Source organism: Struthio camelus, chromosome 7 (genome assembly GCF_040807025.1).
Source record: "Struthio camelus isolate bStrCam1 chromosome 7, bStrCam1.hap1, whole genome shotgun sequence".
In the NCBI taxonomy this organism is placed as follows: domain Eukaryota; kingdom Metazoa; phylum Chordata; class Aves; order Struthioniformes; family Struthionidae; genus Struthio; species Struthio camelus.
This window is the reverse complement of record NC_090948.1, coordinates 42,491,456-42,507,706: the sequence shown is the minus strand read 5'-3', so window position 1 is coordinate 42,507,706 and position 16,251 is coordinate 42,491,456. Positions and strand designations below refer to the sequence as shown.

The following is a 16,251-nucleotide window of genomic DNA, read 5'->3' as shown; positions in this document are numbered from 1 at the left end:
CATAGAGTTTTGAGGGGAATCATGAAGGAAATTCTTTATGGGGATGACTGCCAAAGCCAGGCCAACAAGCAAGCTCTGACACAGTCAATTTTGAGACTGGCGGTTGCTTAAGCTTAGGAAAAATGAAAGGGTTTGCTTAAAATCACTCTGCAATTTAACAAAAAAAAAGTTGGAGAGTTGCATGAGTGAAGCGCTGGGGGCCATTCTAATCACAAGCGCATCGTAAAGACCTCCCCCAAAAGGAGTATAGTTACTGCTTGAAAAAAAATCTATGTAAATGTGTTTTAATGATAAAGATTCAGCAACCTTTTCTGATGCAGAAATGAGCAGAGCAATAATCCAACAAAGCTCTGCAGTATAATAAATGATTTTTGTGTCCTACAGATTTTTAGCCGTTTTGTTCCCACTAAAGCCTGTGACCGGAAACATATCCATTCCTGAAAATTTGCTAATGAAAAGAATGTCCATGTTGTCCTTACAAATACTTTTCATTTTGCAATTACTTTTTTAAGCTTCTTTAACTGAATAACAAATTTGGGTGGGAGGTATGGGAAGTGATGCTCAATACATTCAGGCTTCCCCCTGCTTCATAGCAGTCTCCACCATGCAGAAGGTGAAGTGAAGCCAATAACCCGGTTCCAACCGAGCTGTATCAGAAATTTCAGCTGACTTTACCCTAGTATGGCTTTGTGTCAGATTGTGTTGCATTTCACTCCCATGTTAATGAATGCTTTTGCTCATGGACAACAATTAATTCAACCGTATCAACAAGGAGACTGCCAGTATCAAAAGCTCTTGAGAAGCAGTTAAAATTAAACAGATACAGCTGACTCACTGGGCCCAACAATGAAGACACTACAGGGTCAATGCTGAACTTTTGATTTGGTTGCTATTTTAAACAAGAAGTCTGCAGTATTTCCTGTAGTCTCCACATGATATTTTCTGAAATTAGCTCTGTGGCACTGTGTGATCAGTGGAGGACACTATACGGACAGTAAGCTACCTGATAGAGCTCGTGGAGGAGAGAAATCAGTCGGAGTTGCAACTAGAGGTGGTTCTAGTGTTCAGATTGGCTTTTTTGAAGATGTGATAGAGGAAAAAGTGGGTGCACGTGCAACTGAAGCGCTGCAGATACCACCAGAGAAGAGAGAAAGTGGAGGGGAGAGCTCCATAGGGAATGTGACTCTTGGAAGTTAGTGATTATGAAGAGGGGAAAGATGTGAGCTAGCAGAGGGGGGAAAAAATGCATAGAGGACTTATGGTCGGTGTGCTGGAGAATGAACAAAAGTGACAGGCATTTACAGAAGATAAGAAAGCAAAGAAAAATGGGTGTTCTCTGGAGAAAAGAAAAGGCAATGCAGTGGAAACAGCCACGAACTGTAATCTGTGAAGAAATCGGGGCTGTGACTCAATAAAGAAGGGTGATTTTGCAGCCATTATGACAAATCCTGCAAGGAATCCATTGCAAAGCCAAGGATTCTGCAAGGAGCCCGAACATGCAGACTGGGGACACCCAGACGCGGGGAATCTGAAGCTTGCCCGGAAAACAGAAGGGCATTTTTTTGGTCAGGAGTAAAGATGCAAAATTTGCTCCTGGGTAATGGAAATATGATAGAAGAGCAACTGCACTGGAAACACAGCTATTGAACACAGCTGGAGGGGGGAAATGAGGTTAAAAAGGTAATGGAGTAATGTTTCCTAGGGATTTAATAACAGACTACCTAATACAGAGGAGGCGTCAAGCATGGATGTTTGTTTTGAGTCAAAATCGCTTTGAAGAAGATAGTAAAAGAGTATTGTAGTGGTGAAGGGAGTTTGCTATGGCTGTGTTTGGGTAGGACTAGCATAGTCTGTAAAGCTTTTGTAGAGAGAGATTTCTGGAATTGTGTCATTGTAAGTGACTTTAAATTTCCAGGTATAAAGAGGAAAATAACTATTCACTCCAGATATTCCTGCATATGATAGCCTCCACAGAGCCACTGAAACAACAGAGTTGGTCAGAGCAGGTTTTGGCTTGTAATGAACATGCTGTCGCAGGTTGTTTTTGTTAGGTGGTGATAAGCTGACCATGGAAAACAGCCTTGGATCAAGTGACAGCATTTTGATTTAGCTTAAATTTTGAAAGTAGGTCTGTAGCTGTGATTGACAATACTGAAAATATAACAGTGAGTAACTGAAGGATCTCTTCAGGGAAATCTGCTGGACTAGGGTACCTAGGGTTCCTCCTATCTAATGGGCTGAAGTTCTTAGAAATCTATATCACAAGAAAGGGGACATCTTTAGGAAATGCCTTGCATTCATAATCTTGGAGTTTGTCTTCCAGGAAGAGCGGAAGCGGATGAGCTAGTTGGCTTTAGATTGATGTCGCACCAGTGTTCAGAAAGCCCAGTTGTAGAAAAGGCAGTGAGTTCCCTAAGAGGTTTTTCCAGGTGAGGGGATGCGTTAGTGCAATTGCACAAGCTCTTGGGATGACTGCATTGCAAGTGCTCCCTTATTTTTATCCCCTCTGCCCCCCCTGCAAAAGGACTATGACCAGAAATCCCTTATTTGCTATAACAATAAAAGTTGTCTCCTTACCAGAATAAACTGACATTGTTCTCACTGTTCAGGTGTACTTCAAAGACACAGGCTTAGTAATAGATGAGAAGAGTTCAAGAGAATTTCAGATTGTATTGAAAGTTTGACTATGTCCATGCAAGCTGTCATTTGAGGTTCAGTTGATCCAATAGGGAAAATAAAATAAGACTTATAAAATTAGCTTCAAAAGTTCAGTAGACAGGTTGGTCATTTGAATGCTCTATTTCAATTTAAAACGTGGGACCCATAAAATACATCTGCCTCGGCATCCAGGATAGAAATCCATCCAAATAAAGCAAAGGCCATGTGAATGAGTAAATAAAATCCATATATTTTTCTTGGGAGTCGTAAAACTATGTATTAAAGTTTTCTTGCAATCTCAATGAATTTGTACAACCCTTTAGATACTTGGGAAACTAGAAAGACTGTTGCAGGAATATAGTTTTCTTTTGATCAGAGATGCGGTCTAGGTAAACATAGTAGTATTTTATAGTTGTTCTTGGTTGTCAGATGTCTTTTACTCTTTTTCTTTTTTTAATCTCCCCAAGAGAAAAATTCTAACTTCTTTCAAGTTTATAAGGTTTTCTGTGCTTATGATTTGGTAAGACCCTATGTGGAACAAAATAGAAACTGGTGCTAGTTAAGGATGTCCTTTTTGTGATACTGCAGCCATGCATCCTCTAGGAAGAAACTCATTGTAGGAAGCCTGTGAAGTTGTTGGCTTTGAAGTGTTTCAAGCGTTGGCTGTGTCCTGGCTTGTGTTAGTGAATTTTCAGGCTCCCTAGAGGGGTTTTTAGATTTGGTGTAGAGATACAACGGACTGCTTGGGGAAAAACTAGTATGACAATATACTGAATTTAATGGATTGATCCTATTGGAATTTTGTTATAAAATATTTTTTAATTTTTTAAAAAAATGGATCCCAGTAGGAGAATCTTGAGCATTTGTTTTGTAAATCAGTTTGAACAAACAAAAACATACACTACTTGCAGCTACTATCTCTGTAGGTAAAACAGGAAGAAAAAAAATCAAGTCCTCTCTTAAAATTGTGATCATTATTAGTGCCCTGAGAGGAAAGTCTGTGCAATTTAAAGAAAAAAAAGTACCCATGGAGCCTGAAAAAAGTATTTATAAAGAGTTCACAGAGCTCCTTGAACTGTAAGGCTATTTGCATTGTAATTGATGGTTCAGATCCAACTTTTATTTATGCCTGCTTTTTCCCTCTATATAATTTATTTACCTTTATAACAATATCCTACTGGAGTGCTGGTAGGACAAAATTACTTAGTGTAAATGTTAGAGAAAGAAGCTGAAGCGTAAAACCTGAGGCACAGCTGCTTCTGAAGGAGGCTGGCAGTGCCACAGAGCTACGTGATATTTGCAGTTATGGCCTGTTAAATGCTTTCTTGTGTTTGGCAGCAGATTATATATATATAAAAAATATACATAAGAACTAATTATATTATTATTTTCTGTTAAGAGTAACATTTGGCACTTGGTCCAAATGGTTGTCTTTTCAACAATTGGAATAAACGGCTAACTGGTTGAATTGTTTGAATATGGGCCACAGTTTAAATAACTTTGATATTCCTCAAGATTCAACCAGCAGTCTTGTGAGGACGTACCAATTGCTGCACAGATTTTTTTTTTCTTTTTTTCAAGAGATTTTTAAACCCTTCCGATGTTTTTGACTTGCTTGCAGACTAGATCTCAGTCATATTCCCTGGTGGTCCTCAGCTCCTGGGTAGCGATTGCCCCTCCCTTCTGGTTGCCATGTCCTCTCCATGTCCCTTTAGCTAAGAAACTGAGACCACCTGTGGTTTTCTTTCCGGAAAGCTGGAGGGAGAGAGAGCACTTTAGACTTTTTTTTTCCCCCCCCTCCTTACCTGGAAGCCTTGCTGTAGTTTGTAATGCAGGACAGGCTGCTGTCTCGACCGCTAACCCCCGACCCCCCCGCAGGACGTGGTGGGGCGCGCGCCAGCAGGCAGACTGCCGCTCCGCCCGGCCGGGACCCTGCCACAAGGGTCCCGCACTTTCCCTGGCCGTTGATTGGCTCCCTCCGGTCACGTGGTCTGGATTGCCCATCCAGGGAACCTTCCAGAAGGCTCGCTGAGCTGCCGGATCGGGAGCGCGCGTTCTGATTGGTCAGTTTGGCCCTCGTGGGTCCCGACTGGCCTCGCTGTAACCCCCCCCCCCCCCCCAACAAAAGCACCTGCGGGAGGTGTTGGAGGTGCAGCAGTCGGAATCACGACGGCTGATGGAGAAGCGTGCTGAGGATCTCGGCGCCGAGGAAGGCAGGGGCTGAGGCAGCGACCGAGCTGCCCAGCCGCCTTTACGAGGCACGTTGCCTGGCTGAAGACACTGGGGGCATCCAGGGCTCCTTCACGAGTCCGGCCCCCCCGCCGCCGGGATTGGCAGGGCCCCCTTCCACCTCGCCCCCCCGCCTCTGGGTGTCCTCCCATCGGGAAGGGAGCCGAGAGGCCTCTGGATTGAGCCCCGCTTCTTCCAGCGACAGCTGGGCTTCAGCGACGGAGACTCAGCCTGTCCGGGGGGGTTACTGCCCTGTACGCGGGTGCTGTTTTCTGTCTAGGGCTAACCCCCCCGCCAGCTGTGTTTGCTTCTGGTTTCGTCCTGCCTGTAGCCGCATAGCCTGGGCATCAGCCCTGTTCAGTGACCTTGTTTTCCTTTTATAAGTTTTATTTCATTGTCACGGTTATACTCTCTCCATTCAAATGTCATTATTGTTTTGTATAGCATTGTACCGGCATATATCATGCGTATATGTACACAGCTTATAAAATAGGAATAAGGTCTGCTCATTATTAGGTGTATAGTGTTCGAGTTCTGCTGTCACGCGCCCTGGCGTTTGTAAAGCCTCTCACCCTTCGGACGGCAACCCGCCAGTCCTGCAAAAGTATCTGCAAGTAGCAGTCAGCTGTTTAACGTGCCTTTCTCACGGTGCGCGTGCGCGCTGCCGGCATGGGCTGCTGCACTCGACCCTTTTGGCAATGGAAAGCAGAGCAGAATACAATAAAGCATTATCCTAGCGTGACTGACCTTATACAAGCTGAACACTTTCTTCGGAGATTTTTGGTTTTGGTGCTTTAGTGTTTTTCCCAGTTGGGGTGAAGTTTATCCATGGAGAAAATTGGTTATGAGGAGGAAAATGGAAACAGTGAAGAGAGGGCTGTGAGGAGGAAACACTGAGCAGTTTTCTGCTGAAATTCTTGGGGGAAGTTGTGACCAAAATGATACTTCAACAGAGAGCTGAGAGTAGACAAGGAAAAAGTTACTCCAGTGAACTTCCAAATCCTTCCCAGTCCTGAGCCTTGCTTAAGATATTTAAATAGAAACTTAAGGATGTTAGGCAAACGGTCTCTCCTTTTTTTTTTTCCTTATTTGACCATTAACTGTTTAACTATACAAAGATTTCTTTGCGTTGCAAAAAATGGGAATGTTTAACCCCACTGTCTTTTCCTACCCACATTAAAGCCAGCCAGGACTTGCTATTTTAGCAAGGCCTTTAAAGCCTTAGGCTGTGTTTCAGGGCACACCAGGATGGTTGCAGTGCTGGTCTTGCTTACTTGCCTACGTGTTTGTGGTGCAAGTGAACGTTAGTAGTTTCAGCAGTGCACATCATAGCTTCGTCTGGCTTTCCGATTGTGGTTTTCTTCTAAGGGTTTTGGCTAGAGCCTGTGGCCCGAATGGCATATGTTTTGGCCCCAAAAATACAGCATATGCCATGCTGTGGAAGGTATTCTTCCAGAGAAATCTGACTGATTTGGTATGCTTCGTACCAGCGATGCCGACGGTCGTGGTGACAATGCAGGGCTAGGAGCGGATGGGTCGTAATGAGTGTCCGGCTCTTGATCCTTTGAAATTTCCATCTAGAAATTTCATCTTCTGCGTTTACTTGTAGAAGTAAATGAATTCAGTAAATCACCACCACAAACAGTAAGGATCAATGAAATGAATGTCAACCAAAAGACTTGGTTGATATATTTTGCCTGGATTCCTTTTTTGTTGGGTTGGTTTTGGTTTTTTAGGGGTTTTTTGTTTCTTTGAAAAAGCGGCCTCCTTGAGGTGTCAGACTGCAGGGCAGAATTTCTCTTATTTCAAGCATGCTGCTGACTAAGACGTTTTGCATCAAAAAGATCTTAGTTATTAGCATATCTTAATATTGAAAATTAGAGCCTGCTGAGCCCCTACCACATTGTGAAAAATGACAATTTCCATGGCAGAGCAAAGGAGCCTTGGCCTTTTCCTCTTAATTAATTAGTTCTGTTGCTTTCACCGTGCCGCATAGATGACTTCTTGGATTGCATAATTTAAAATAATATGGATTAAACAAAGTGGAAAAATGGGAGAATTTGGGTAGAAGATATTTCCAGAGCTATGATGACTGTAATTATGCAAGAGGCTGTGTTGGAAAGTCCTATTATAGCAAGTAGCTCTATATGTGAAACAGTATTAATAGATTTCGTGACTGTGACCTCTTGCCCTCCTATTTATTACAGTAATGAGTAAAACATGGCTACAGCTCACTTCTTTCCCAGCTTTGGAGGGCTGCTGTTCAGCATACCAGAACAAGCAATAGGTAGCTCTGATTTCCTTGCTCTGAAAGTCCTATCCTTGGCTTGGTTTGTTGACCCAAATAGCGTGCATTTAATGCTGCGTTGCCCTGTTTAACTCCTTATACTGCAGAGTTTTAAATTTCCAGCAGATATCCTCACTTAAGCCCAGAAACATTAATTGGGCGAAAACACTTAATTTCACTAAGAGCTGAAGTTTGAGGCTTTTCAGTAAAAACGTTTTTAGTTTGCCCACGTATGGCACTCTATCCTATATAACGTCATATGATCACAAACCAAGAGCTTAGGAAAAATGATTAACTTGCCCTGTATTTTCCTCATCTGCTGAATGGCTTTATTTCTGTTTCATCTTGTAAGTCTTTTTTGGGGGGGCCGGGCGGGGGGGGGAAGGACCATATTAAATATTCTGTTGTTATTCTTAAATCTGTAAATATGACCTTCAATGTTTATTTTACTTTTCAGTTAATAGCCATTTCATTACTTCAGCTCTATATTTAACTCATCAGGAGTGTCATGGCCATATATAAGATGGAGAAACTGCAGGTCTTTTCATTTGTGCATCTGCCGCCCTCAGACAGAGGGAGAACAGTCCTGCTTAGCCAAGAGACTGTAGTTCTTAAAGGTTTGTCTTTTCAAATTAGCCTAGCTGTTTCCTCATTTTGCAAATAGCTTCTTAAAGAAAGTAAGTCTGTAAGTGACAGACACACTGGGAACAATGGAAATATATAGGGGGGAAGTATGCTTTTCACATGGAACATTTTCAATTGTATATACTGAATGGACACATTTAGTGTTTTCTATTCCGTATTTAGTCTCTAGCGCTATATAATATCCTCAATGAAGCTATAACAGCTACACTTTAATTTTTACTCTGGAGTGGTGCTTCTTAGTTGAGGAGATGGTTTAAGGTAGAAATTTATTGGATCCACTTGTTTGAGTCGCTTGTATGAAAAGAATTTTCCAACTGTTTTTCCAGTATGACTGAGCCCTTTGTACCCTTCCTGGGGTAGGGGATGGTGTTGGGGAGCTGCTCGAGATACTCTCCACGTGTGCAGAAGAGAGCCCAGTGTGGAGTGTATCAGGCATTCCTAAGGTTTCACCTTGTCTTACACTCTGTTAAACCAAATTAAATTCAAATTTCCTCTTTAATGTCATCAAGTAGTTTGGCTTATGACAAAACACCTTTTGCCCTCACTTTCTCCTCCTTCTGGCTCCCCCCTCCCCCCCCCCCACTTCCATTTTATTTCTGCCCACTCTGGTTTTGGTTGCTGTTTCTCTTGCTAAGAAAAACTGAGACACTGAAGTGAGGATTACGCTTTGCTTAGAAAAGGGGGATTTCTTGTGCTCCTGGCCTGGGGATAGAGGTGCACTAGTGGCCCTGCTCCTCGCCACTGTGGGGCTTGCCAGCGACATTCACAGTTGGAGATTTATTCTAGCTTGTGTTTCTGTTATTGGAGGGAGGGAAGACTTTAGTGGTGATTTCAATGAGCTCAGGCCCTAAAAGTGCTGGAGAAATAAGATGGATCTCCTTGTTATTCCATTTTCACCTCCTCTTAAATGTTTGAGGTGGGGTTTCCCAGCGCGTGCCCTGCCGTAGCCCAGATTCAGTCGGTTTTAGCTGTCCCCTGATCATTGAGGGCAGGCTGCGGCTGCTACTGAAGACCCTGAGATTGCTTGCTTGGCTCCCAAGTGGAAATTGTCTTTCTTTAAAAAAAGCATTCCTACCTTTATTTTCACAGCTCATTCAAACATCTGATTGGCGGTCTAGATGACGTTTCCAATAAAGCCTATGAAGATGCCGAAGCAAAAGCAAAGTAAGTATCAGCTCGCTACATTCAGTGTAAGTTGGTAATCTCATTTTGCTTTCCACAGTCTGTATTTGTTGATAGCAAATCACAGTAACTTAAAATATTTTTTTTTCCCTAGTGTAATGGTGTAAAATAGCATTAGTAGTAGTGAATTAGACTCTTGCTCTGATTTTTTTTTTCTTCTGGAGGAACCTCTTTCTCCCAGGCTTGCTGTTCTCATGTATATGGAAGGAGTAGAGGGAGCCTGGTCAGATGATGGTAGCTGGCTGGCTGCAGGTGCTCCCAGCGTCTCTCTTAAATCGCAATACTCAAATCCACCAAAGTGCTGAATTTTAAAAATTGGTTGCGAAATAGTTACCTTGAAACATTGCAAGGTGAGAAATTGGAGAATTTTAAAAGCTCGAGTAGCAAATGAAATGTTTTAATATGATCTGTGTCTTTAAAGAACTCTGATTTTTCTGAAACATTTTGCGTAGTAGGGACATCTTCCAGGAAGAAGAATGGGAAATGGAGCTGTATCATTTTTGAATGAATGCTGCAGTCATTTTGATGTGAAGCATATAGTCATCTAAAATCCTAGCTATAAATATTTGTGTATTGAAATTTTAGGATATGTCAAAAAAATTCCACTCATAATTCATTCTTAATCTAGAGCTTATTTTTAATGCAGAAATTTTGGTATATTTACACTTTCATTCTATACCAGCAATATCTCTTTTTAAGAGGAACATGTTCTGATTGAAGTGATACTGAGTATAAACACACGCGATTCAAAGCCAATGATAATTTGAAAGAAAACTGAAGCTGCTGTATATGAAAATCTTAAATTTTTTTAAATTACCACATTAAAGAAAGGGAGAGGGTTAAATGTTTTCTCAGGAAGTGTGACAGTGCTAATCAGTAGTCTTTAGTGGTCTAAATTTAAGTTTGCTCTTAAGTTATACATAGTAACTTCTCATTAAACCAGGAGATTTAGAATAGCATATAACAAAGGTGTTTGGCACCTCTGTGGAGAAAAAATTAGACCTAAATGATTATTTAATTAAAATCAAGGTTTATTGTTTGTTTCAGAAAGTAAATTTGCATCCCAAGAAACTTTCTTGTACAAGACTTGGTAATATTGCAAAATACCAATGAATTAAGAGCGTTTTTTCTCATCTTTGAGTGATATTTAAAATACATATTAAACCATGTTTTGATTTACTTTAAGATACTAAAAGGCACGCTAGGGTTGCATTTTTATGTAGGTTAATGCTTCCCTGCCCCTAAGAAAACATGCAGGATGCAAGATTTCTTTTCAAATGCTTGAGTTCCCTAAAATACCTGTTGACTGACTTAAAAAGGCTGCAGAGTAGTGGCCTATTTTACCATCCCAGAAAATAGGTATTTGGGGCACAAAATGCAAAGTCAAATGGACCACAGACTTATAAGAGCTGATAACTAGCTATTAGAACCAGCTAAAATCAGGACATTTTAATGTCAGTAGTGGCTTATTGCAAAGCACTTCATGAAGTGGTTTCAGAAAATTAACCTAAACGGTTCCAGAGAGACGGTCACAAGTAGACCAGGCATGTGCTTTTTTTGTTTTTTAGGAGTTGTTTTGGGGGTTTTTTGTTTTGTTTTGTTCATTCTTTGGGTTATTTAGACTTTATCTAATAAAACTGAAGAAAATTTTGGTAATCAAATTGTCTTTTTTTAGGAATAACATAGTTGTTATACACAGAAGCTCTTAGAAGATTACACCACAGTCCATTACCGTCAAGCAAAATTTGCAAATAAAACTTGCCATATTCTGTTTCATAGTCTATCTTCTCACGTTTATGGTTTTTAGCTATCTTATCAATCAAGCATCATGCAGTAGTTTATTGCCAAAGGCAACACTTGTGTACACGGATTATATTGGAAAGACAAGATAGCTTTGGAAGTCCTTTCAGGATGCGTTGTCCACTTACCTCATTTTGCCTAAACTCTAAAGAAACTTCCGTTGGCTTTGTATCATGTCTTTAAGGAGGCGGCAGCCTTGACCATATTTTGGAGAAACTTTTTATTTTAGTAACTAATAGTCCAATGTTAGTTGTAATGTTTTTGAGCTTTTATCTTCAGTGTTCCTTCTCTTTTCTTCTAATGCAAAGGCTCTCATACAAATGGAAGGGAAAAGTGAAGGCTTCCTGGTGATGCAGGAATTGCTTCCCAAAAAAGAGATTTGATTATTTTTGATAGCAGTGGTTTAAAAGTCGGAGGTCTGTGCTCAAACCCTGTCACTCGAGACCGTAGGTAACAATGACACCATTGCCCTTCACATATTGGCATTTTGACTTTGAAAAAGCAGAAGGGTTCAGTGCTGTCTGCCCCGAAAAGCATCGTGAAAGGAGCGCTCTTTCAAAAGATATGGCATTTATTAGTCAAATACCATATTCATGTTTGCCTGAGTTCTTGAAAGCAGGTGCATGCCTGGAAAAAGATGAATAGAATAGTAAAAATTACCGAGTCGCTTTGAGAGTGAAGTGGGATGCATTGTAAGCTGCTCTGCAATGGCTTGTCGCTCAGTAGTTATTGTTTCGGTATCTGACAAGATAAAACCCCTCTGGGAGAAAAATAGACTTTGGAGAAAGTCTAACCTGGATTAGTTTTCATGCTGCTGTTAATTAGCTTCAGCTAATTGTCCTTCACGAGCTTATCTTTTCCAAGGGGAAGTCTGTGAAATGGAAGAACTTTGCATATAGAGCACATTGAGGTTCAGTAAAGTGCTCTGCTTTACAAAACTGAAATCACTTAACAGTGATTTCCATGCACGCAGCCCTTCTTCTTCCCCTCCTTTTGCTTCCTTGTAGCTAGCATCTCATTTTCAGGGCTTGTATGGCAGATGACAAAAAGCCTTTGAATGGATAGAAATTTTCCATGTAAACTTATCTCACCATGTATCAGGTGGATTGAGGTGATCCTCGGAAAGGTCAGAAATTCAGCAAGCCTAATCATGCATAATAAAAACAAAAGATATCATTCTAAGACGTTATTAGAATGTCATAGCCTGCTCCTGGTTGATACAGCAGTCAAATTCAAGGCCAAAATGTAAACAGTGTAATACTCTTGTATCTACTTCTTTCTCTTAAGAAATATGAACTGAAATAATAAGTACAAAAATATCCTCAAAAAGTCAGCAAATATATTTTCTTATAAAACTGTCTGTATCAAAGTGATTCTGATTATTTAATTCCTGTTAATTTGTAGGCTTCTCTTGAATAAAAGCCCAGCTTTAGGCTACATGCAATAAATTGCTCATGGTCTTAAATTGCAAGTTGGGTAGTGTTCACTGCAGAAATAACTGAACCAAATTGACGCATGTTTGGGGGGGACAGTTGGCATTTTTGGTTTGTTTTTATTATTATTATTATTTTGTGTTTTTAATCTGTGCTAGAACAATGTTGCAGCCATAGAGCTGATGAAGAGGGTTGGTCCCGGTATGAACTTGGTTTTGCTGAGCCTGCCGCAAAGAGGGTTTAAGCTATCCCAAAAGACTTGCATGGAAGCAGGTAGAGCACCTGCTCTGTGGTGGGTGGGAACTTCTTAGTCTGGTAGTGGTGCTTCTGCAGGACATAGCTGAGTGGATGTTAGGCAGGAGTTATGGGGTAGAAGTTAAGTCCCAGATCTCCTGGGGGGGTAAGTTGATCTCTCTGTGTGACTGACACAAGACTAAATGAGGTGTCATGGAGGGGTTCAAGGCTTTTCCTTGCGCTTCACCTGTGGTTTTAGGCATCTGCATCTTGGCTATGACAATTGTAGGTGTCTCCCTATACCACATAGGCACCTTTGTATTCTGTCCTAAATGCCTGGTTCTTGAACTGCACAGGCAGCCAAGATGCCTGATAAGAGGTGGTGTAATTGCCCCCATGGGAAGGTGCCCAGAAGCTACTGCCAAGCAGACCTCTAAGAAAGTTGTGTTCTTTAATGGATTTGGCCTTAACCTCAAAATGACACCTCCATCTAGGAAAGCGATTCTGCATTTAGGCTGCTGAATTTGATGGAGTTTAGCAAAGTTGCTTATGTGCACAAGCAGTCTTATCCTTGATGTCATTTGGTGAGTTTTGTTAAAGTCGCATGACTGTAAAACTTTTGGCTTCCATACAAATTGGAGAACTATTTATCCTCATTATTTCTCCTGGAAGAACCTTTTTTTTAATCCTTATTATTACAGGGAACATCTCTATAATACAGACTTTAAATGCCCTAGCAGCAGAACCTGTTTACTTGCTTCCATGTAATATTATATTAGTATCATATTTTGGAGAGACTCGTTCATGTTTTTTGCAGGCTTGGTGGTTGGCAGTTCTGTTTGTATATGCTCCTGTGTTAAATTTCTTGATTAAGTTAGCAATCATAAAGACATCTTCAGTGTAACAGTATATAATCACTGTTCTACTCCTCGGGTATTTTCAGATAAGTTAACTAATTCATTAATATTAGAGCAAATTAATATTAGAGTTGCATCTGTACCAGCATAAAGGTGAAACAAAGATGCAAACATTTAACTGGGCTCACTTTCTGAAAAAAAAGAGCAGCAATTTCAGAAGAACAGCAGTTTTCTGCCTCAGTGCCAGGTTTGGGTTCGGCATACACTGCATGTTATTCAGTGTGGGAAGCAAATATCTAAAGAAGAAAACCTTTATATGTGTAGATTAGTCCAGGTGGATCCACTACTGAAACCCTCGGCAATCCAAGAGGAAACAGGTGGCTTCTAATGCAGTTACTGATGCCAAGTGAGAACGCTTTGAAGAGTACTATTAACTCTGTGCCTACTAATCACTTTCTGCTGGGGTCTTGCCCATTTGGAAGACTCCTGAAGTTAATCGCCTTGCACCACCTTACCCCCTAACATAGTTGCCAGAGGAGGTCCCCTCTTCCTTGGTGCCACCTTTATCTAACATGGCTATAGCAAGGGAGAGCCCTCTGCCATAGCACAGAGATGAGGACAGTGACAAGCTGTCTCCCCACTGGTGAGCCAGGAAAATTGGCAGCTGCTTGGGCCAGGCAGAGCGCATCCGCATGGATGGCCAGATTCCCTGTGCTCATTTTCTTCTGTCGTATCCAGAATTATCCTCTGAGGTTCATCTCCTACGGCAGTGGGGCTTGAAATTAATACCCTACTGAAGTCCGTACACCGATGCCTTAACGCTATTGCTCGAGGCTCTCTGCAGACTTAGGTTATTTTGATTGCATTTTTCACTTTTCCTCGTTCTAGCTGTGTTGCAGCCCTGGGGACATAAAGCGTTATACTGAAAGCTGAAACTGTCTCCTTTTCATGTGACTTGAGAAGGCAGGGACCTTTGGGTAGACATACAGTGCTGCTTCCTTTCCTAGCTGCTTTGGCCTCAGACTCTCTGTGGCTTTACTTGCTCTGTGTTTTAATACAGGACCTTAGAATAGCACCATCCAAATGTTTTGATTTATTGGCCGTACGAGTCACTTTTGCCGTTTATCACCTCTTCCGTCACTGAATTTATTCATAACAAAGCATCCACTATTGACTTAGGTTTTGTTGCTGTTTTTCCATTTTACATGCATGCTTTTCTTTCTACATTTCCCCCCCCCCCACTTCCATTCTAGCTTTAAAAGTAGATTTGACCTTATGCTAACAAGAAGGATACAAATACAGCTTCATAGTTTGAGTAAACATGATGGCATGATGCCTCTTCTATTGTCCTTTCATTGGCTGCTTACAAAACAGTAATGGACCAAGATACCTTCCAGTACTAGTATTTCCTATGATGCCAGTTTAGGAAAACTCTTGGGTCCACAGAGATAAGCTTGTGCTTATGCCTGGCTGAATTGACACTTGTTCTTCATGCCTTTTAGCAACTGGTAGCTGGTGTTCAGATGCCATCTACTGTTTAAGGCTTTCCTAGTGCTGCATCTAAAGCATTACGTTTTGCAAGATGAACTCTTTGTATCCCAAAATCCATCTCGTTTCTCCCTGGCAAGCGTGTTAAAAAGAGGAAGTCAGTTTCAAGTGTCCTCTGTTGCTCCTCAGGGGTGTTCCTTGGAAGGCTGCTACTGGCTCTCTACAAATTATCTTCCTATACAGCTTTTTCTTCGTGAGGTTTCCTTTGAGGAGTTGGTTTTTTAAGTGGAAACTGCCTCTGGAAAGTTGAATGTTTATTGCATGTGGATAAGTCTGTATTGGTACAGATCAACGGGAATATATTCATAGAGCAAAAATGCTGGTGACAAGGACCTGAACGTCTAAAGTATGTGCATTTTTGGTGGGGTTTTCCTTTGGATTACTTTGCATCTGGTTGCATGGACTGAAGTTCAGATAGTGCTTGGGGCACACTGGATCAGCTCCTGAAGCACATCTTCCAGATGAGGGTCCCCTGAAAGCAGGCTGGTGCTCTTGTGCCATCTCTGAGAGATGAGCCAAAGGGTGTGAGAGGGAACAGCCAGGGGAACTGCTGCAAAAGCGCACTTGGTCTGGGTTAAAATGTATTTTAATGCATCTTGTATATGAAGACTGCCGTTTATTAATTATGTAACTGTAGTATTTGAGGACTGTTGGCAGTGATCTGGTCACGCTTCTCGGTATGCCGATATTGTAGACATCTGCTCTTTGGTGGCTTATGAGCGCCAGGGTACAAGTTCCGGCCTGCTTCTCTATGAAGGCAGAATGTGGCCCTAATGGTCTTCAGCGTGCAAAAATGTGCCGTGGCCCATGGCAAACTCTGGCTTATCTTCATGCAAACACCTGCTTTGGTGAGATGGGAAAGCTTTGCATGCAGATACTGTATCTGCAAGCAGCACAGTGGTGCGCAGTGCTTGACAATATAACCAGGCCACTGCCTTTGTGTGAACATTGTCCAGTTCATTTCCTTTACTAAATGCCGTTGTGTGTTGTTTTTGTTCTGTTTCCTTTTAGGAAAACGAGCCAAGAAGGATTTATTTTAACCGTTGCCAAAAGTGAAATTTTCAGAGTTAAAACTCCCAAAATGGGAGTGACCAATTAAAGAGAATGACTTAATTAAGATTTGACTTCTCGTTGGGCCACAGGTTGTTTTTTTTTGTTGTTTGTTTGTTTCTTGAAAGCTTTTCCTGAAAGAATTCGCTGACCCTTAGAATACGTTTAGATTAGAAATTTTTCTGCAAGAGAAAATATTTTCTGGCTTACAGCATCACAAAAGTTTGGGCAGCATGAGGAGCTGTAGTAATTGGCTCCATCTCCCTTTGTGTCAATTGTTTTCTGAATTAGTGAACATATGGGAAGTAGCTTTTGTCTTGGTTACGTG

General features: G+C 41.4%; 1 protein-coding gene across 4 annotated transcripts in view; it reads left to right on the top strand.

The window, feature by feature from the left end:
• PRKG1 (protein kinase cGMP-dependent 1) overlaps window positions 1–16,251 on the top strand; it is a 543,168-nt gene that overhangs the window by 457,230 nt on the left and 69,687 nt on the right. For all 4 annotated transcript variants that reach the window (XM_068951109.1, XM_068951107.1, XM_068951111.1 and 1 more), the window contains exon 9: window positions 8,909–8,983. In XM_068951109.1, coding sequence (XP_068807210.1) covers window positions 8,909–8,983 — 75 coding nt within the window. The remainder of the gene's footprint in view (window positions 1–8,908; window positions 8,984–16,251) is intronic.